Consider the following 22,320-nt stretch of genomic DNA (forward strand, 5'->3'; position numbering starts at 1 on the left):
GATCGCTTCCAACTTACGCTCCCACTCGGGAGTTCCTGCAGTGCACGGCGCTGCTCTGCGATGGCAGAGCATGCCCGGGAGTGCTCACACAGCAACGGAGCCGCACTAAGGCCACAGAGCCCCTCGTGCTAGGCCACCTGCCCCGGGGCAGCCGCACGCTGCCGGCGTAGCCGGCCCCGCAACCCGCCGGGGGAGGTGGCTCTGCCCGCTCTGCCCCCGCGGAAGTGCAGGCGCCGCCCCGAGAGGCCTCCGGGGCGCACTTCGCTGCTGCGGGACCATGGTGCAGCTTTACAACTTGCACCCGTTCGGGTCGCAGCGAGTAGTGCCCTGTAAGCAGGAGCCGGCGCACTTCTGCTGCGGCCAGGACGTGCTGTTCGTGGCCAGCACGGCGGCCAGCTGCAGGGTAGAGGTGTTCGCCGTGCGCGACCAGGGCCGCTGCGAGCCCCTGGGCTCCTTCGCCACTCTGGGGCCCGTGCTGCGCATGGCGCACAGCTCGGCAGGTCAGTCCCGGCGACCGCCGGTTCCCGGGGGTGCGTGGCTGGGGAGGCCGGGACGTGTCCGGCTCGAGTGCGGGAAGAGGCCCCGAGACTCCGCCGGGCGGGGGGGAGCGAGGCCGGGAGCGGGGGCGGGCGAGCGGCGCCGCTCGGGTCCCGCCGCGGGAGGAGGGCCTGGCGCTCCCACCCGCCCTTCCGTCCGCCCGGGGTCGGCTCGGGCGCGGCGGCTGGAGCGGGCTGGCCCACGGGCCGGGCCTGTGGCCGGTGGGGAGGGCGCGGGCCGCGTCTCCCTTTGTTTGCCGTCTGCGTCCGCCCAGGGTAGGGACAGTGCTCTCTCCCTTGCTTTTGTTTTATTGGGATTTGGTTTTCAGAGCACGGGGCGGGTGGTCGTTCCAGCCAATCCCACAGCTCTTCTGTTAGTCTATTGCTTTCCCTGGTCTGTAGAGAACAAAACGGCACTGGGGACGCAGGCTGAGGGGGAGGAGGCGGGTTTGGTCTGCAAATACAACTCATATAGTGGATTCACTTACGAATTATTCTGGACCTAGATGTATAAGTTCTTTTTTTTAATGGTATGTTAAGTGTGTGCCACCCAGCAAAAAAAAGTTGCACTTTGTATTTAATTTAGAGGAAAATTGGTGAAAACTGGTTTTGGAATTTTGAGTTGAGACTTTAAGATGTTCTTTGTAACGAACTACAGAAGGTAAAGAGCTCAAAAATTGTCATCTATTCTGTAATGATATATCAGTATCACTGCTTTCTTTTAAGGAGACTATCTGGTGACAATTGAAGAAAAAAGCAAAGCAACTTTCCTAAGAGCATATACGAACTGGAGATGTATGTCTGCAGGGAGCTCTCGTGTGTGCGTTCGGATGGTTGGTCACAAGATGGAAGAGTCATACAGTGAAACCTTGAAAGAACAGATGTCAGTTGTTGAAATGCCACTTTCAGACCCTCCACTGTGCATTTCATGTTGTCCCGTAAATGGAGATCTTCTTGTGGGCTGCAAGAATAAACTAGTCATATTCTGTTTGAAATACCTGGTCATAAACCAGAATTTGACTGTGTTAGATTTTGAACGCTCCTTAATTTTGCACATTGATAATCTCATTCCTGCTGAAGTTGCATTTTGTGCCAGACATATAGCCATAACAACAGAGCTGGACGTTCTAATCCTGAAACTGGAACTGGCCCAGCAAAGTGCAGACAGGACAGAGCAATGTGCTCAAGGAGTCAGTGTACCAGAAAAGACTGTGGATGGAGGTAAGTGCAGAAATAATTTTTTTTTTGTATCTTTAAGAATCTGCTCACTGATTCCTGTTATTCTGAAAGTAGGCTCAAACAAGGTCTTTGCCCTTCAGCACATATTTCTAGATCATCCTATGACTGTCAGCTGAATGTTCTAGGGCATGAAAAGTTGTACCAACCTGCAGTTGGAGGTAACAATTCAAATGAATATGCCATCATTCTGCACACTTTCAGGATAGTGCAGCCTCTACAGATAGAGAATTAGGTCCCTGTTTTGGCATGCTACCATGGGCCAAACTAAAGTGGTAGTAGTTTAATGTGCTATGTTCAGAAAAATTATTCTGTCAGTGTCACTGCCTAAATAACCAGCTTACACATTTAAGAGTGTTTCTGTGGCAATGCCTGTGTACTTTTGTAACTGTTAGTAGGCTCAGAACCTGCATAATCAAGCAAATTCTCCTGTTTCAGTCCTTCTTCTTATTCAGGGGCTTGCCTTAAAATCCTAGAAATCCCAGAAATAGATGTACTCAGTACATCATTCCTGTATATTGCAAGAAATCAATCCATATGTAATCAATTATCAGTTCCCACCTTTCCAAAAGTATACATATCAGGTGAACACCAACAAACTTTAGGAAAGTCCTTCGCTTATAATTAAAGAAACTTAGAAGGATGGTCTTTTAGAAATGGAAACTGCACCTACAAAAAGATTAAAAGGTAAATAAGACTTGTCATAGGGAAAATATAAATGGAATGCTCTTCACTGAGTGAAGGTGGATCTTTTCTCAGATCATGGCATTCTACCCCTAGTTGTTTTTATTACTAAAAACTAGATAGAAAAGTTCCAGTTTCTCTCTGAGTGTTGTTAGGATTTGCTTTCCAGAACTTGAGTTTAAGAGAACACAGCTTTCTGTGATTGCTGCCTTTTCCTTCTCAAAACCTCTCCAGCCAAAAGACAACATTTTTTTATGACCAATCATTTGCAGCACAAGTTGCTTTGGACTTGCTTTCTAATGAACAGTTTACATCATGGGAGGTTTTTTCAAAAATCTTGACTGCTAGGTATTCAGACTGCTGAGGCAATTAAGGAATTGTTCTTGTCTTCTAGCATGGCTGTTTTCAAAATCTCATGGTTTGAGGAAGCAAATGCTAGCTAAGTAGCTGTAATTGGACTATTTAATTGATACTGTGTCATACCAGTTTCTTAGTGCTGAATGGAATGGTTTGAACAATTAAGATAACATTTTCATTGTTCAGGTGTGAAAGATGAAAGCCCTTCAACACATACTTTGCAGCTTGAATTAGATGAGTTCATCATATGTCAGAAGCCAGTGGAACTGCTTGGGGAAGAAAGTAAGCTATGTGAGATACCCATCACACTGGAATCCACAGAGTTACCTACTGAAGACACAAAGTGCTTCCAAGTGCGGTATCTGCTTTTCAGGTATTACAAATGTATTTTCCCCTTTATGGGTTAATTTACTACAAGAAACCAAAATGAGTTGTGGATTACATCTTTCTGAAAGAAAACTGGTATTTTGACTTTTGGGGTTTTTATAAGGGTCAGGGTTTCTTTTGAACTGAGGAAATAATGGGATACCAAAGAAAGCCCTTTTTAAAATATATTGGAATATTTCACTTAGAAGGGATCTGCAATAATCGTCTAGTCCAACCGCTTGACCACTTCTGAGCTTAGCTACTGGTAAAGCGCAGTACTAAAGGCACAGTCCAAATGCCTCTTAAACAATCACAGGCCTGGAGCATTGACCACCTCTGTAGGAAGCCTGTTCCAGTGTTTCACCACTCTCTCGGTAAGAAAATGCTTCCTCATGTCAAGCCTGAAAGTCCCCTGGCACAGCTTTGAGCCCTTCCCAGGTGTCCTGTCCCAGGATCCAAGGGAGAAGAGCTCAGCATCTCCCTCTCCAGGTCCCCTTCTCAGGAAGCTGATTTAGTCTTCCTCTTCTATTAACGTTCTTATCAAAGACCGAGGAAGAATTGATGTCACAGTCCAGCAGTGAATTCCAAAGCAAAGCAGGGACAAGGATGACACATAATAGGAAAGAAAAGTAGGATTGGAGATGACATGACGTTACATACAGCTCAGTGGAATAAAAAGAGAGGGGTTGAAAAAAAGCTTAAATTGAGGTCCAAATCAATTGCAACATGTCTTCCAGTGATCTCAAACTTTGACATGCATCTTGCAGACAAGCAAAGAAAGAGGATTCTGGTTGCAGGAACTCAAGATAGTTGTATCTAGCTGTGCCCTGTGCTTCTTGGCATTGCTATGCTAATGGCATTGCTAGGAGTGTGAATTGTTGTTGAGTGTTAAAACATGAGCTATGCCTGTTCTAACCAGTGCCGTTTACTTGTCCAAAGTAGATCATCATAATCTCACTGTGGTCCCATGTTGTTGTTTTGGATTTTTTTCTCTAGACGTTTTACACCCGACCAGTCACCGTTTGGGTTTTGTGAAGAGACGAAGTTGCATTCTGTTCAACTGCTCCCTGTATATCAGACAGGTAAATGGCTACGTGCGAAGGCACAATGGGCTGTATCATAGGAGACTGTGAGAGGAAGGAGCTTCGTTGTATATCCTTTTTTGTACGCTGTTTCTGTATGATTTGTTTTTCAAATTCAGATCTTTCCTCCCTTTTCCATGATTTAAACTGAGCTTCTGTTAAAAAAAAGTCTTTAAATTTCTCCAAGTTCCGCATAAACCTTGAACTAAAATACCAATTCATCACACCAAAAGAGGAAGACTACATCAGCTTTTATCAGTTCTCTACAGATTAATTTTGTGTTGCAAAACAGTCACTCTTTACATTGCATTAATAAAATTATCCTCAGTGTTTTAAGGTACTAGACTGCTACTCATTAGCCCACAGAGGAAATCAGGGTAGTAAACCTTAAGATACAGGTTACCTTTCTGACAGGCTTTAATTGAAAGGGAAGGGATGAATGCAAATTTTAGGGGTTCACTAGCTCAAACCCCAAAAGACCCATGGAAGAATTTAATGCTGCATGTTAGCAGTTGGATAGAATCATAGAATATGCAAAGTTGGAAGGGACCCACAGGGATCATTGAATCCAACTCCTGGCCCTGCACAGACACCCCAACAATCCCACCCTGTCCCTGAGAGCATTGTCCAACCACTCCTGGAGCTCTGTCAGCCTTGGGGCCGTGCCCACTGCCCTGGGGAGCCTGGTCAGTGCCCAACCACCCTCTGGGGGAAGAACCTTTTCCTGATGTCCGACCTAAACCTCCCCAGACACAACTTCAGACCATTCCCTTAGGAACTGCATGTAGACTGCTATTAGGTCTCCCATCAGACTCATCCAGGCTGAACAAAGCAAGTAACCTCAGCAACTCCTCGTATGGCTTCCCCTCTAGGCCTTTCACCATCTTAGTGGCCCTCCCTTGGTCTCTCTCTAATAACTTCATATAATTCTTTTTACTAGCTACTAACAAAACCAGTCTGAAACTTGGGCAGGTTTGGTAGTATCTTTTAGGCATCAGGCTTGCAATGGAATTGCCAGGTTTGGATTTATGAAGTATATAAAATGTCTTTCTTATTGTTACATCTAGGAAGCTCTTTGACAGCCTATGAGGAAACTGAGAACAAGAGAGAACTACTGAGTCTCTTTTGCTTTTTCTCTTTACCTCATGTTGGATATCTCTACTCTATTGGGAAGGTAGTAGAAGTAATTTCTACTTATCAGTATTCAGAGAAGTCAGAGCAGGCAGTCCTTACTCCACAGTTCCTGCACGTCATTACAAGGTACTAAGTTTATGATTTTGCTGATACTATTACTATGTTTCTCTATGCTGCTACCCTTTTTTTTTTTTTACTCTGATACATCCTTCATAGTCTGGAAATTTCTGGGCAGACTTATATGTTAGTCCAGTGGGCCCTCCTGCTTAGGCTTCAAAGCCCTTCAAAGGAAAAAGAGCTGATTCTCTGGCTACTTGATTTTTGCAAGTCTTAATTTCTTTCCTTCATTGTTGCATTTTCGTATTTCCCTCTAGTGAGAACCTGCAGTGTTTCACAGTGAGATGCAGTGCAGCAGCAGCTCGTGATGAGGATCCCTATATTGATACGACTGTGAAGGTGCACCTCTTGTTATCTCACTAAAACTGTTGGGGTAGTGGTATGGCACTTAATTGACTTAGTTTCCTTTTGAAATCCTCTTAGTTTCTATTGGCTGAACCAATGAAGTAACATCAAAAATTAATATTTTACTTCTATCTATGGCATATCGTATTTTGATGGTCTACAGATGTCTCAATGAAACAATCTGTTATTGCCATCTTAAATTCTAGACCACGAGTAGAATGTTTTCAAAAACATCAAAAGCTATAAAATCACTTCTTTTTTAAGCTATAAATTCCATGCTTTTCTGTATAAAACTGAACGAAGGGTGCAGAGTTTTCCCTTATTGTAGCTGATGATGTTTCTCTCTCTCAGGTGTCCTTGAAAAACCAGTTTTTGTAGGAGTGTAGACAATCAAACAAGTCTGCTACCACATACTTAGGGCATGCTTTTTAGGAGGAGGGCTTTTGATCCTTGGAGGTCTTAATTTTCCCCTTCCTTAAATGGCTTATCAGTAAAAATCTATTGAATTGTAAAGGTTGTGATACACATTAATAAGCATAGTAGGAAAGGTAGATTGAGGTGTATTTTATGTTAGCATTTAAGGATTTCTGTTGAGCATGCAGGCAGCAGACATAAAGAATCTATAGGACAGTAGAAGTTTTATAAAATTTTCAAGAGCCAAACACATATTCTCTGCTCTCCAGAGAGGTACTAGATAACTAATACAAACATGTGACATAATCTATCCTGTCCATTCTCCAGTCTCAGCTTTCTGTGTTTTCACTGTGGGTTACATTCAAGTCCATCACAATTTCTCCAGTCATCCAAATGCTGCCTCCTGCCTCCAGAGGAGGTTTGGAGGGATGTGCAGGCTGCAGTCTCACACGGATGTCTGTGCTGCAGCTTGCTGTCCACAGGCTGCAGATCCTCCATGGGCTCCAGTGCCACAGGGCTCCAGGAGTTTGAAGTGTGAGGATGATGATGGTTATTTTTATTATTTGCTATTATTATTTTTCCTGCTGTTTTTTTACACCAGTTTAAGAGCTGCCTGGTTCTGTTTCTGGTTCTAACTAGCCCAGGGCAGTTTAGAGTCTCTAGGTCACCCCTGCAGGCCTCCACCTTTTACAAGAAATGTTGAGGTGTCTTCAAAACCCAGGTTACACGTATAATACTGTGTTGCCTTGCTTCACTGTGTATGTTAATTTGTAAATGTAGTATTTTATCTTTTTAAAGCTGTAAATTTAGAATATTTCTGTGCAAATGAGGTTGCATTTTTCAATTTTTAGTCCAGTGTAATAAGGTAAGCTTTACCTGAAAGGTGTATATTGAACAAATTGGAGATATAATATGGAATATGTAATGTAACAATAGGCAAGCAAATATAATACTTCTATCTGTAATTGCTTTTTATAAGCAACTGAAATCAAGACTTTTATAACCAGGCAGTCTTTTACAACTTGGTCAAATTCAGACTATTTGGGATTAAGTTTCGCACATCAGACATCTGGCTCAGGCTGCATTATTTTAAGACCACACCTTGAGTATTGTGTTCAGCTCTGGGCCCCTCAGTTCGGGAAGGATATTGAGGTGCTGGAGCGGGTCCAGAGAAGAGCAACAAGGCTGGTGAAGGGACTGGAGCACAAGTCCTATGGGGAGAGGCTGAGGGAGCTGGGGCTGTTCAGCCTGGAGAAGAGGAGGCTCAGAGGTGACCTCATCACCATCTGTAACTACCTGAAGGGAAGTCCTAGCCAGGTGGGGGTTGGTCTCTTCTCTCAGGCACTCAGCAACAGGACAAGGGGGCACGGGCTTAAGCTCCACCAGGGGAAATTTCAGGTGGATATCAGGAGAAAATTCTTTACAGAGGGAGTGATCAGGCTGCCCAGAGAGGTGGTGGATTCACCATCCCTGGAGGTTTTTAACCGCAGATTGGACGTGGCACTGAGTGCCATGATCTAGTAAATGGACTGGATTTGGACCAAGGGTTGGACTCGATGATCTCGGAGGTCTTTTCCAACCCAATCGATTCTATGATTCTATAAGACATATAGCTAAAACTGTAGTAGCTTTGAAGAGGGAAATAATTTATTTTTTTTTACTCATTGTTAAATATTTCTTGTCATGCTTTTATGAGTATTTTTATTCTTGTTTAAGTGAAGCACTCAAAGTTAGGAAAGCCAGGGAATGTTTTTATTGTCAGATCATTGTACAAAGGTTAGTTTTTTCCCTGATTTATTTAAAGACTCAAGGTACATACTAACTGAAATGACAAAACAATCCCTTTCCTTTATAGGCTTGTCCACCTGTTACACTGGATGTCTGCACATTAAGAATGCAGCTTTTTATAGGACCAAGAGCTATCTGTCATTTCAAAAACCATATAATTCTTTTGACTAAGGCAGACACAGAAGATATTACTGAAAGAAGAAAACCTACAAGAAGGATGCTGTAAGGATTTCTGTCTTTTAGGGAGACGGTACTTACAGCTCTGTGTACAGTGCTGAATTTGTGGGTATTACAGTTGGAGTGGTTCCTCTGTGGAAAAAGTGTTTGAAATAATTCCATTCTTAGTGAATGAGAACAGAAATCAAGCTTTTTTTTTTTTTAATTCTATTGTATTAACTGATGCAGAAGAAATGAGAGTAGGATCACAGATGCTTGAAATCAACAAAATGTTAAAATAACATTACTAAGAATTTAGCCGGAGAAGAAAAAAATATTTGTCTTGAGAAACAAAAATACTGTGTAGAGTACCAAAGCTACAGGTTACAAAATGTGCTGTAGCACAAAATGATAATGTCTTATCTTTGGGGTTCTTTACAAGAAAAGTTATGATCACTACAGTTATCCATGACAAAAGTTAGATCAGACTTTGGCCCAAGTTACTCTTGTAGCATGTATGTAGCCAGAGGCATATGTTACTTTTTACCAATTTCCATGGGAACTGCTATTCCCCTTCTTTTTTGAGGGCTTTTCATAAAACATCTAAGGAGCTATTCTAAACAGCTATTCAGAACCCACATTTATTAAAGTCAGTTCAAGTTAATTAACAAGAGTGGGACAGCTATGGTTGACTGAAGCAGTTATGTGAACCAGTATTTCTTAAAGCCTAGAGCAGACATTATTCAGGAGAAGATAAGGTTAAGTCCATCAGGGAGAATGCCTATTCAAAATACTGTAGTTTTCTTGACTAAAGCACATTTTCTTCTGCCAGTTGTGTTGTTTCAAATATTCTGATTGGCATTTGAGGAAGATACTCTTTTTGCCTTCTGTAAAGGACATAGGTTGAACAAATACTGGGCTACTTAGCACCATAATTTGAAAATAAAGATGTAAATATCCCAGAACAGTTAAAACCAAAAAGCAGAACAAAAAGAGTCTGTGTTTTCCTGTGGTGTTTTTATGGGCATTACAGACCTAGAGATTTCTTTACACAATATCTTGGCAAACACTTTGATAGAGCCGCAGGGGCAAACATGCAGTAAGTCCTTACAGAATGTACATAAACACTTTAGCTAATTTAAAGTACTTAAATAGTCAAGGTCAGGTTTGATGGGGCCCTGGGCAGTCTGACCTGTTCCAGTGAGTGGCATCCCATGCTCATGACGGGGGGGTGGAACTCGATGATCTTTAAGGTCCCTTCCAAGCCAAGCCATTTGATGATTCTATGATTCCTGTAAGTACCTGACACTACCTGGTGTTAAGCACTGGAGAAGATGTAGTATACAGTTCTGATGATGTTCCTGGTGTATGAACATGCCTATCCCTATTTTGTTATTAGCTGTTATGACCTAAATTCACAGCTTAACTCTCCAGCATTTACTAGTCTGCAAACATACGTATTTATGCATTTGAATTATCAAATGAGCAGTGGTGTTTTGGCTGCATAGTGTTTATTTTGATACTGACAACTCAACTCTTTTCCTCCTCTCTAGTTCCAGAAAGGCTGACAGCATCAAATCCAGAACAAATTCTGAGTCAGAACCTGGTTGGAATTTATATATTATAAACACTGTTTCAACCATTCAGCTTTACAGAGAAATGGTATTGCCCGACTCCTGCTTTTGTTGTTTGCTAACTAAAATAAGTACTGTTAATTAATCTCTGATTCATGCTATTGCTGAATATAATGTAATGTATTTCTCATGTACAACCCGTAATCCTATTTCAAATGGCTGCTTTCCTCATTAGAATTGCTCCTGTATATTCTTAATTTTTGCCAGTAGCTCAAGTATATCCTGTGTCTGTTCTAGGTAGATTATAGTAGAACTTACGAAAATGTTAAAACTGAGAGCTGCATCCATCTTTTGAGTGAGGCTCACTTACTGATCCGAGCAGCTATAATGGACCCTCATTTCCTTAAATCAGATGAGAAAGAAGAACTTCTAAGAGCATTCAGAGAAAGTTGTGCGTTCTTAGGAGACTGCTACAGCAGGTATGTTTTAGATGTTGAAGTGGTATAGGTGAGCTGTGTTTCCACTAATGTAACCTTAAAATGAAAATCCATAATTCTTTGCTGTTTTACATAAGTATTACGTATGTAATATAAGTCTCTGTATTTTACAAAACCAGCTTAATCTGGTCATCTCTTCAGTGTCTGGTTGTCTTTACTGTCATTAAACACAGAATGCAACCATTATGTGAATATGAACTATGAATATGCAGATAACTGATGTGTCTGTGACTTTGTTTGATGTATTGTTCTAGTTCTTACCAAGAGTGATGGCAAAAGTGTTGCCCTCAGTTGCTTTGTTAATTTTTTCCCTTCTCTGTTGCTTACAGATTTGACACAAAGGATTACCACCTTGCTTTGCCATACTACAGAATGTCAGGTTTATCCATGACTGAAGTTTTAAAGAGACTAGTTTCAGAAGGTGATGAAATACAGACATATGAGAAAGGGCTTATATTTTACTTAACTCACTCTCTTAATGAAGACTTGAACGAAGAATTAAGCAAGGTAGAAAGAAGTTGGGGTTTTTTTGTAATCTGTTGATTTAGTTCTGATTTTAAGAACTGTGTATCCAATTTTAATCAAATTCTCATTGAAAATGATGAGCTGCTTATTTAGTTTTACAGTTATTCTTTTTCACATTATTTTTATTTTCCCATTTTCACTGAAAAAATAGCAAGCAGCACTTGTGATGCTTTGGACTGATTTCAAGCAACATATTATGGATTTGGCTATCATGATGCATGTTGGTAGTGATCTGTTTCCCACTTGCACACAGAGACACTTTTGGTTTAGGAAAGCTCTGCCTCAGATTTCTTTCATTTCCCATTTCTGTAGCAAAACAAACTGTTTCTTTGAACATTGCCAAATTGTACAGTTTGGTAAAAACAATTCACTGTGGGGTTCTCCTAGCACCCCAGAATATGGGTTGAATCACTACCAGTTAGTGATCCTTTATTTTTATTAGTAGGGAGGAGAGAGGCAGGAGAGGCACTGTGATTTGATAGCTAAGCTGTACTTGTCTGTTTTAAAAAAAAGGCCACCAAAACAACAACAAAACTGCACTACTTTCATATGCAATAGTAGACTGTATACCTGAAAAGGTCTAAACTGTCAAATGGCTTTTATTTCAATAGGAATCAGGAAATAAAATTCTCCAGATATTCTATCTCGCTGACCCTGTGCAGCTGCCTCATATCCTTTGCAGCCCCTGCATGAGAAACGTGTGTCCTTTGACAGCTGTGAAGTATCTTCAGAAAGTAGAAAAGATGATGCCATCAGTGGTCCTGACACTTACTAAGGCTTTTTTGGCTCTGAAAATGGGAGACCTGATAATGTATGAACATGAGATGGACTCCTATAAGGAGGTAAAGTATGCTGAGAGCATGAGCTATTCACACTTTGCCAAAGCCCAGGTCAGTTGTTTGACTTGTAGTTGCATTTTACAGTAAAAGAAACTTTCAGTGACTCCCCTTCCTCCTGATGTGCTGTGTAGGCTCCACTGAATGTGTGCAATGGCAGTAGAACGGAGGGCTGGCACACACTGGGACTGTACAGTTTACCCTGCAGGTAGGGTATTGTCTTGGCAAAGCCTTACCAAATAAGTAAAAGTTTGGAAGCTCTTAATTCTTGATAAATTAAATACTGTTTACTGGGAGGTAACAAGCTCTGCAGAGCCAGTGCTCTTCAGCTGCCTGGCTTGTATAGCAGTATAGGGTTGTATAGTAGCATCTCTACACCCCTACACCTGAAGTTAATATGTGATACACCCATGAAAACACCATCTCTATGGAAACATGCGTTATAAAATTGCTCGTGAAGCAGGATATTCATCCATTGTGCACACAAACTGAAATTTCAGTATACAATTTCACATGTTTCTTATGTGGCATCAAAGCACTTAACCCTTACTAAGACCAGATCAGAATCTACTTCAGTGCTATCAAAATAAGAATTCCTCATCAGTGGGGAGGGAAATGTTAGTGGAGCTGTCTCTGCCATAGATGTTCACATGTGGTTTTAGACTGAGATCAGTCTGTAAATTACTTCTTGGTAAGGTTGATCAGGACTGTGGAATATTCAAAGGTGACAGAGCTTGAAATACAGACTTGTTCTTAGAGTGAGATATTGGAAGTCTAAAAACTTTTGAAATACATGGATAGCTGTTCCAAAGTTAGATACCGTGCTTTGGTGGAAGAAGTCCTGGAGAGCTTTTAAAATCAGCAGCTTTTGAATTGCAAGGTGGGAACTGTGGGAAGCTCTTTCAAAAATTATATTCAGCATCATCTGCTTTTGCAGTGTGATCATATGAAATTGCCATGTTGTGAGCAAACATACACATTCCACTGCATGGTTGTTATTTATAGAATAGAACAGAATTTATATATAGAAAGTGGCTGAGATATGGGTGTTGGGTTGTTTGGTTGGGTTTTCTTTCTTTCTTTTTAATCTGATCATATTAAATACGTTTTATTGCAGTTCACCTTTAAAGAAGCATTTTGTTTCAAAGTAGAAGAAACTAACACTTTTAGAAAACTAAAGAAAGGAAAAATAGTTTGTATTCATAGCAGGGTGAAATCTGAATCTTCCTCCTAGGTCTGCCTTATATTTGTGTAATTAATTTAATTTTCTTAGGCATCATTTCTCCGCTGTCTTTAAAGTGGGAATAGCACCTTGTTATGGTTACCTTCAAAAGCACTCACATACCCAGAAACAACTTACTATTGCACAAAGCGCAGCACATTTTGATTGTTGTTTCTGGAGTATTTTCAAAATGAAAATCATACTTTAGCAAAGTAATTTACACTAATTTAGCAAAGTAGTCTATTGGAAATTCAGCCAGTGATTTTTCAAAGCACCGTGTGTATTGTATGTCCTGGATTTCTTTGCAAAATTCAACTTTCACATGTGCACAGTAACTCCAGCTTTCAACAGCATGTTACTTTCAGTGTTCAGGCACAAGGCCTGCTGTTTTGGAGTGTTCATGCAGTTTGGAGCTCAGTTACTCTATGAAAAAGGATTTGTTTTCTTCCCCTGACTTTCCTTCATTTCTCTATCTAAACTTCACTGCCTGAGGAAATACTGAGTTTATTGGGTTGAATCATGTATGTATTGAATTCCTTACCTGATTTATATCTGATTATGTTTGTAGACAATGCTGGCTTGTGGCTTCACTGGGCAACCACAACTCCTGAGGCAGCGTAAGGGAGGAGTTGTTATGCCAACTGAGTTTGCTGTTCACCTGAAGGAGATGCAGCCTGGTTTACTCGTTGCTGCCACTGTGGCTTTACATGAGAACAGAAAAATTGAATTGGAAGAAGCAGATACCTTTTTCAAGGTTGGCCTGTGATCATTTTTTTTGCTTCTGTTTTTTTCATAGTAATGTTATTGGTAAGAAAAGCAGGCTCAGCTGCTCCTTCACTCATATTTCAGCACTTCTTCAGAAAGAGGGTTATATTCCAGTCATGATAGATGATTACAGAGTCAGAAACTGGACCTTCTGGAAAGAAATACTGGTTAAATGATGCAACACCCCCCCCCCCAAAAAATTCATTAAGTTCTTGTTTTTACTCTGTCATTTGAATGGAGAATATTCTGATCTCAGTGGTCTTTCAATGGCTTCCTAGTGACTGAGCTTCGTAAGGCTAATAAAATTTAACAGAATGTAGATAAATTAATTCCATAAGCTCCTTTTGAAGAAATCATTGGGATTAAAACATAATTCTAAAGAATCAGACTTAAATATGAAGGTATATAATGTTCTGATGTTCTTTATAAATTCCTGAAAGAAAAATGTGTCTCTGCAGTTTATGAGAAGAAATATTAACAGAATAGTTTTTCTAGCATCCCTGAAGTTTGCTTTAACTGGGAGTTAGACAAACCTTTTTTTCTTTTCTCTTCAATAAATAACTTACTTGGGTTAAAACATGTGTTCTTCAATGTAGGTATGTTGCAGTCTTACTATACCTGTTACTGTGAAAAACCTGTATCAAAAATAGCAAGTCATAAAGTTCAAATTAGAACAAGTGTTGTTGTTTAAAACTATTTGGGTACCAAATAAAAGTCCTTTTTGCTGACATAGCACATGTTAAAACATCTCCCTTGTGGGTCCTGCCATGATACCCAGCTGAGCTACACAGCATCTCTCATCATGGCCTCTATAGTTCTCTTTTGAAGACACCTGCTTGGCATATATAAAATTCTCCAAATTAGCAATCTGTAAATATTTGCTGATGGTGGTGATATTTCTGGCAGTGGAGTAAATCTTGAAGAAGAAATCAAATCTCTTGTTTAGAATTGATTACCTTAAAATCATTCCATGAACTTTTTACTTTGCCTAGCAGTGTATTATGTAGAATCACAGGATAAAAAAGGAATGAAAATTCTGCTTCTCAAAGTAAAAACTCTTCCTCCTGTTTCTTCTAATTTCTACTACTAATAATCACCATAGTCTGTGTTAAATTGCTGTCTTCTGTCATTTTTGTTCTTAGATGTTGTGTAGTAATAGTGAAAACACTATTCCTCAGCTCTTGGTGGACTTCTGGGAAGCTCTTCTTGTAGTGTGCTCTCAGGAAGAAATACTTCAGGAGCTCTTGCTGAGGCTTACTTCTCAGTATGTTTGGAGGATATCAAAAAAGCAACTTCCTGAGACTAAGCCGTTAAAAACAACAGAGGATCTGGTAAGTGGTAACCACTCAGAGGAGGCTTTAGGACTGCAGTGTTCCTCCAAAATCTGTCCAAATACCATCCTTACTATTTTAATTCTGGACAGTTTATCTGTTAAAAGAAGCAAGACTGAAAGCAAATAAGGTAGTGTGCAGTTACAGATTGGTATTGCTAGCTCAGGGCAGTCCTACTCCTTGGGGACATTTGCAAATATACTTCCAACAGGAATCTCAGCTCTGGATAGAAGTAAGGGCTAAAATGAAAAATGAGAATATGTCAGGTGGAGTGTTTGCAATTTCACAAAGCTTACTGAATGAGAAAATTGTGTGAATGATGAATTCTAAAGAATTATGAATGGGAAAGCTGAAATACAGAACTGAATAAAAGTTTCCAGTTTATTTGTTACTAAGTTGCGTGAACCAGAAGGAAGTGTAGCTGCTCTTCTAAATTACACTATTTGAGATTAAGATTTTCTTCACTTGTGGAGAGTTTCACATGGAACCATCACTAACAGAAATGTTTCTTTTATTGCAATTTGATTCTTTCTTGTATAGATAAATTCCTGTAATCATTTTGGGTTGATTTTCCCATGGGTGACTTCCATAATGTCAACTGGATGTTCATCTGATAAAGATTACCATGAAGACATCTCAAGACTACAGGTATGAAACAGGTATTAACTCTTACTGCTTACAACTTAGAGTCATTCTGCAAATATTCATATATGTATTAACAACTTTCTCCAGCAGACTCTTCTCCTCCTTCCCCCCTAAGTTATCCAAGTTGAAATAAAAGGCCAATTGAAACAATGGAAGAAAAAAATACTAAAGAGATCTGTTGGTAACAATGATATTTACATTTGCATCCTCTCTAAACTTGTTTTCTCAATTTTCAGCAACATTTATTAAGGGAAGTATTATTTTAGAATTATTCTGACAAGTAAGGGCTTCCATTCTAAGGTTATAGTTAGCATTTTTTGCAAAGTTTGTCTTAAATCCAAAGAATACATTTTGTTCTTGTCTTCAGTCTCTTTTATGTAGTCAGTCAATCAATGTGGCTTCAGTTCTGCCTGTCCTGGAGCCCCTGCCAGAGGCTGACACCGTGGGCCTGGCCGTCGGCGTGCTCTGCAATACCCGGCTGGGCAGGTGCGAGGAAGCCCTTGAGCAGCTCCTGCCGAGGTGTCCTGGTGCAGCCGTGCTCTACGCTCAGCACGAGCTCAGAGGTGACAAGCAGGTGTGCTACTTTCAGTAAAGTTGTTCACTGTCTTCTGGGGTTTTTTCCTAACTAAAATGCTGTTGTGTACAGATGGACTCTGGATGGATCACAGCCCAGCTTTCAGACAAAGTGAATGGCTTAGCTTGCATTGAACCTCTTGCTTGGTGTTTTAATTTGTTAACTCGGTCCCCACTGATTTTAATGGAGTATTTTTTCCTCCAGTTTCTTCTGTCACTTACTGTATTCATTATAGTAAATTTAAAGCATAGTCTTTTCAGATGGCAGACTGTCTCAGAAAAGGGAGAGTAATATGGGTTTTTTCCACTGTAAATGAAAAATTACCTTGTTTCTCACTAATTGGTGTTCTAAATTGGCAGTGCTTACAGGTGAAATCTTACTGATAAGCTAACTGATAGGAGAACATGGTCCTTCAAAGAAAATCACACTTAAATGATGTTCTTCCTGTGTTGTAGTGACATCTTCTGACCTTATAACATCAGACTGGTACTGATGCACTAGTGGAACGATTATGTCTTTATTTCCCATTTTCCTGTTATCCCTCTATACAGTTTTAATGTTGGAATTGGTATTATTCCAGTGTTCCAGGAGTACAGGACTTTACTTCCATTGCCAATTACAGCTGCTCAATTAATTGTACACAGCTTTACTGACCAGAGTCAGTAAAGGTGATCCTCTACTAGATGGATGTACTAGAACTCTGTTTAAAACCAGATCTGAACTTTTTATTCAGATCTGAAAGCAGTTTCTTTGATTGTTTCCACATTAGATTTGAATGTGAGGTTGCAGTACTGAATCTGAGTGCAGGTGAAAGAAAAGTTACCAAGTTCAAAGGAGGAAAGAAGTCCCTTCTCTTCACTGCATTCTTATCAACAAAACTGTACACAAAACCTTATTCACTGCTATAGCTGTTGGGAGTAGACAGATGAGGTCAGGAGACAGAGCAATGTTCTTAGAGTAATGCTGTTTACCACTTTGCCTGGAGCTGTTTAGAGGGAAAAGTAAATTCTCTGACTGCATCGGTCTTGCCAGTGACTTTTGCTTTCTAAACTTTTGTCTATAGAGGTATAAGGGGCACTGTGTGAAGATTTTTGAGCAGAAAAAGGTTGCACTTAAGATGGAAAAATACAATATATGCAAAATCACTGCATTCCTGGCATTAAGTTCATCGTGACTGATCTGTATTTTTAGCAGCTCTTTCATACTCTTAATTGCAGTCCTTGTTGATGTACACTTTTACTGTGGGTTTTTGTGGATTTAGGCTCTGTGGTGGAACAAGCTGCTTCCTGAACTTTGCAAGAGAACTAGACTTATGGGAAATGACTGCCCCGTTCTCATTTCAGCACTCAAAGGTAAATCTGTTGGTTGCAACTCAACTCCAGAAGCCTTTGTATGTCAGCTAACAGTCTTAATAACTGTTCAGACTAAGGACAACTGATGTGGTAATTTGGAAGAAAAGGGGACCTTTTTCTCCAGCTACAGCCAATACAGTTTAGCAGTCTTTCTGGTCATTAGCAAGAGATTGTGCAACGTATGCACTGTACCCTCAGATAAAAATCACGGCATTCCTTTTGTATCGAAAACAGTTACTCGTTGTAATCATACTGTTTCTGTATGGATCAAGAATAGACACCAGTAAAAAAACTTACTAAATAGAGCTATTTGTGATTGTTTCTTGTTTTTTCTTTGCTAAGTGACTATATTGTTCTTAGGTAACGGGCTGTTATTGATAACACAGGGGAGGCTTAAGTATGTATTGATGATTAGGTCATAGACTGAAAAAAACACAGTGTGTTATTACTAGAAGTAGAGAAATCCACCTTAGTAGTTATGTAGTCCTGTTACATGTTTGTAGGAAGTTAATAATATTGTGTATAGCTGAGGGGCCAGTGTGTTTGTTTTGACAAATTAAGCATGTTGAATAAAGCACATACATTGTTAAAAGTATGCCAATGGAATGCCTGAGAAAAACAGCATCAAGGGGTTGCATTGTGCTGCACAGGTTGCCGTGCTTTATCATAAAGTTCTAGTTTCTGGTGCCAGCAGTTTTTCTTTGGAATTTTTTTCATGCAATAACTGTCCTGTAGTCATTTAAGAACATATTAAACAGCTTGGTCTGAGAAGCTGCTTGCAAAACATCCAGTTTTACAGACAGTGCTGAGTTAGGGTACTAATAAGATTTCCAGGGCTTCCTTTGCATTTCATACAAAACATGTGAAGTACTAGATCAGACTTTCATTAGCATTTGTGCCATGTGTAGACCTGATGAGTCAAGATAGAGGTATGGTTTTAATTTAAGTCAGAATTTCAGTTTACTTTTGAGATTTTCTATATTTGTATTTGTATCCAAATGGGTATGTCTCAAATTTCATTCCACTTGCAATATTTAGATAATTTGATGACTTCAGTTCATAATTACATTGTTGATGACTTTTTTTGTTTCTTTGTTCTAAACTCAAAATACCTAAATGAGATTTTTCTCCCCTGCTCTGAGCAGAAACTTTATCAGTTGTTGCAATGGAATTGGAACTAAGGGATTTTGTCAGTCTTCTACCAGAGGATGGAACTGCAGCATTTTTCCTGCCACATGTTCTTCACTGCAGCCAGAGGAAGCTGCTGACCTAAAACAATGAAGTCTACTATCCACTCAAATACAAAGAATGTGCTGGAATAAAAAAGCAAATGAAACAAAGAAGCAAATGAAAGAAACAGCAGAGCTGCATAAAAGGTACTGTGGGACTACCCTCACATAAATCATCTTACTTCTTCATTGAAATCTTACATCAACTACTGAAGGACAACTGTCATCTGAGGTAAAGCAACTGTTTTGAAGCTAACTGTGGTGACAAGGCAACTGGAAAATACTGTACAGTACAATTGGACATACAGTGTTCACTGAAAGTAAAGCAGGAAGTCAGTCTCAAATCTGTATTAGTTGGATCACTGACCTAGGGAGTTCAGGCTCAGGCATGTGTCTACCTGTATGAGTAAAAGTAAGTACTTTACTCTTCCAAGTGGAATTGGGCCCTACTGACTTCATTTTGCAATACTGGAATTCATTCCCTTGAATGGCAAAATCAGTCAGCTGCTCTGTCATCCTAAGGACATACCCATGCGAGTGTCACACTGAAAATGTTTTCATTTAGCAATTCGCAAGAAAAGGCCATAGATCCAAGAGAAACAGAGGTGGAAGACGGAGACTACTGCTTGCTTGCTGGTTTTAGTTTTCTTTCTTCTGTTGTATTCAGTTAGTAGAAAAGTACTTGAAGTATCACTAGGCCATAAATCCAGCTGAAAACTCTTATTTCTTCCAGTGTTTTGCTAAGCATCTGGGGTACTTGTGCATGTATATACTGATGTTTGTCTCGTGAACAGAAAGCATACTTCTGTTCCTTCAGAGCTGGAATTCAGTCATAATAAACTGTCACAATGTTTATGACTTTCTTATGAATATCGTTTGGGTTTTTTGAAAAATCTACCAAAAATACAATGATTCCCATGATCCCATAACCATATAAATCATCTAAAGACCTAATTAGCTGACACTGACTCTATTAAATCTGTTTTCACTGAAGTTGTAATGTTACTTAAACCTGTAGAAGTCAGGCAGAAGAGATCATCTATATTTCAGCTAAAATACATTAACAAAAAAAAGATAAATTGAAAGTAGTTTAAGTTACCCATGTAGCATTCCTGCTACCACTAAAATCAATTAATAATTTACTGGTAGGTGTTGCGCTGGTTTCAGTATAATCTTTCTACCTTAAAAAAAGGCCAAAACAATTTAGGTTTGTTACAGAGAAGCAACTTTGTTTGATAGGTGTAAACCAAGATGTTTTGCTTTGCCTGCCCGTCCCATACATCCTTCCCTCTTGTTAGATAGAGGCCTAAGGTGAGTGGAGCTGGGCTTTTGAAACAACTGGATGGCACGACCCTATCTGCTCTTACTGCTTTTATTTTTGACCAGCATCACCAGTATCAAGCACTGATACTGCTGCTGCTTCCATCTGTCAGGAAACACTTCCTTTTACCTTTGCCAAGGGCTGCACTACGTAACTAACAGCAAAGGGATTCCACTACAGGAGTTACTTCAGAGTTGTCAGAGCAAAGCTCTTTAGTATAGACATCAACAAATTTTGCCCTTCACAGTCTCATTTCATCAGGCTTATTGCAGCATAGTTTTGTCTGCCTTAGAATTATTTTCATAACAGAAAAAGAAAAACATCTTGTGCAACCGTGATCCCTCAGTCATCACATCTTTTAAATGTACCAATCATCTTGAAAGGTGTTACTGGATAAAATTATAAAATAATTCAACAGAAATAACAGAACTATTTTGTTAACTGTTCAATTATACAATACTATATGTATTTTCAGTGTCAACTTATGGATAAAGTGATAACCAAATTCCTGTTTTCTAAGTAATAACTACTACCATATCTGTCTAGTAAAATGTGACAGTGTGATGGCAGATACACAAAACAAATTTTGCTGTTACACAGGGTTATTTTCAAACTTTAAAAAAAGGTACATTTCATTAGGCTCTTCCATGTTCCTCAGCTGTTAATTAACATGCATTAGGCACCAGCTAGAATATGTTTAGCTTGCAAGATACAACTTTTATTTAGAGAAAAATACATTTATGAGCTGTCATATCCATTCAGCTGTCTTAGTCTATGGCCCTTTTGGTACCTGTGGCCACTACACGAAATTTTCCAAAACATACGTGGAGATGAGTTGATCAGAAGAGAATATTTTCCAAGAATGTTCACTGAAGATAGACCTTGGAGAATCACTGTGTTAAAATGCTTTCATCATTCTTGTGTGCCTGCCATGCCTTTACACTTGAACTGATTGAATAATCTTGGGAACAAAGACCGTTTATCTGTAAGGGGGAAAATAGCTTTTTTTACACGCATTTCACCAAAAGAACAGTCTGTGCATGTGGCCAGCAGAGTCCAAAATAAGCACAGTGGATCCCTGTACCTTCTGGACATTGTGAGTTAGATTTAAAAACAGCTTTAAGATGCACTGTAGGGTACATTTTGATGCTCTTTAGATGGCTAATAATGAAAAATCCAACCTACTGCTGCTACAAGTTAAAGTCTCTTTCTGCATCTCTTTCTGTGTACTCTCAAATCAGCCTTCTTATTGTCTGTGCAGGTTTGGCACAATGTACTCTCTAAATCAGTAGGGTTCATAAAATAGAACTAGATTGTGGTTTACATGCCAGTGGTTTATAAAATAGATTCTGTTTAACATTCCAGTCTGTATTTTTAGTACAGATACAAATAAACATCATATGCGTGTATATATATATATATATATATATGCATATACATACACATATTTTTTAAGATTCCTATTATTCTCTTTCTGTCAATTACAAGGAATACCTGTTATGCTCTATCTTTTGAGTACTGGAAAGAGTTGCTTTTAAAGTTGTATTAACTTTGTAGAAACGAGCTTTCAAAATTCCTCAAGATTCAAGATTTTTTACAGGTAATATTGCTAGAGCAAGGTAATAGTGTCTGTAAAGCTAAAACATGTTCTTGAGAAAGAAAACACTGTTTTAATTTTTCAGTACTTCAGCTGTGTAGGAATGATGAATTCAGCTTTATTTACCAACTGTTCTTATTGTTTTAAATAAAGATTGAGATGGAGTCTGACACTACTGGCAATTCTTGGGTACAGAAATACTGTCTCATGAAGAATTCTTTTTAAATAAAAATCTGTCACTTTACATGGATGGGAAGCTGAAGCAATAGCCAGTTAACATCCAGTCCTTTAGTTACTTTGGTCTCCTGAGCAGCCTTGAGGGAAGTATGACCAAGTGACTTCTAGACATGGAATATCTCTGGATGTCTGCACTGGTTCTGAGTACACTGGAGTGTCTGTGAGCCCCAGTGTGCACCTTTAAACATAATGACCATTACTGAGCTCGAGAGCTCTTACCTTCCTTTGGGAGCACAGTGTAGGTTGCTTCCATGCCTGCGTGGATGTGGTCAGTGACGTGACAGTGTAACAGCCAGGTTCCAGGGTTCTGTGGAGTCATTTCCACAGTTTGAAATGTCCCAGGGAACAGGTCAAAGACATCTGCCCGGTAAATCCCTGTTTGCTTCAGGACAAACACAAG

General features: G+C 39.7%; 2 protein-coding genes across 4 annotated transcripts in view; one reads left to right on the forward strand and one right to left on the reverse strand.

Moving 5' to 3' along the window:
- Positions 1-21,847, forward strand: HPS3 (HPS3 biogenesis of lysosomal organelles complex 2 subunit 1). 3 transcript variants are annotated; one of them, XM_051782219.1, is made up of 17 exons: positions 1-500; positions 1,263-1,757; positions 3,000-3,186; positions 4,176-4,261; positions 5,329-5,521; positions 5,770-5,851; positions 8,127-8,281; positions 9,769-9,877; positions 10,087-10,268; positions 10,616-10,793; positions 11,423-11,653; positions 13,438-13,623; positions 14,777-14,965; positions 15,506-15,613; positions 15,978-16,184; positions 17,446-17,536; positions 18,682-21,847. In XM_051782219.1, exons 1-17 carry the CDS (start codon positions 278-280, stop codon positions 18,807-18,809), a joined length of 3,030 nt encoding a protein of 1,009 aa, XP_051638179.1. In that variant the 5' UTR covers positions 1-277; the 3' UTR covers positions 18,810-21,847. The 3 variants fall into 3 exon arrangements, with proteins under 3 accessions (XP_051638179.1, XP_051638180.1, XP_051638181.1); XM_051782220.1 differs by lacking the exons at positions 8,127-8,281; positions 9,769-9,877; XM_051782221.1 differs by lacking the exons at positions 17,446-17,536; positions 18,682-21,847 and having other exon boundaries at positions 15,506-15,624; positions 15,978-16,074.
- The window catches only part of CP (ceruloplasmin), a 17,648-nt gene continuing 16,248 nt past the window's right edge, over positions 20,921-22,320 (reverse strand). The window contains exons 18-19 of the mRNA XM_051782218.1: positions 22,140-22,302; positions 20,921-21,069 (exon numbers count right to left, since the gene is read on the reverse strand). Coding sequence (XP_051638178.1) covers positions 20,999-21,069; positions 22,140-22,302 — 234 coding nt within the window. The 3' untranslated portion in view covers positions 20,921-20,998. The remainder of the gene's footprint in view (positions 21,070-22,139; positions 22,303-22,320) is intronic.

This window comes from Manacus candei, unplaced genomic scaffold (assembly GCF_025592945.1).
Source record: "Manacus candei isolate 608988 ecotype Guabito, Panama unplaced genomic scaffold, ASM2559294v1 h1tg000015l, whole genome shotgun sequence".
Lineage (NCBI taxonomy): Eukaryota > Metazoa > Chordata > Aves > Passeriformes > Pipridae > Manacus > Manacus candei.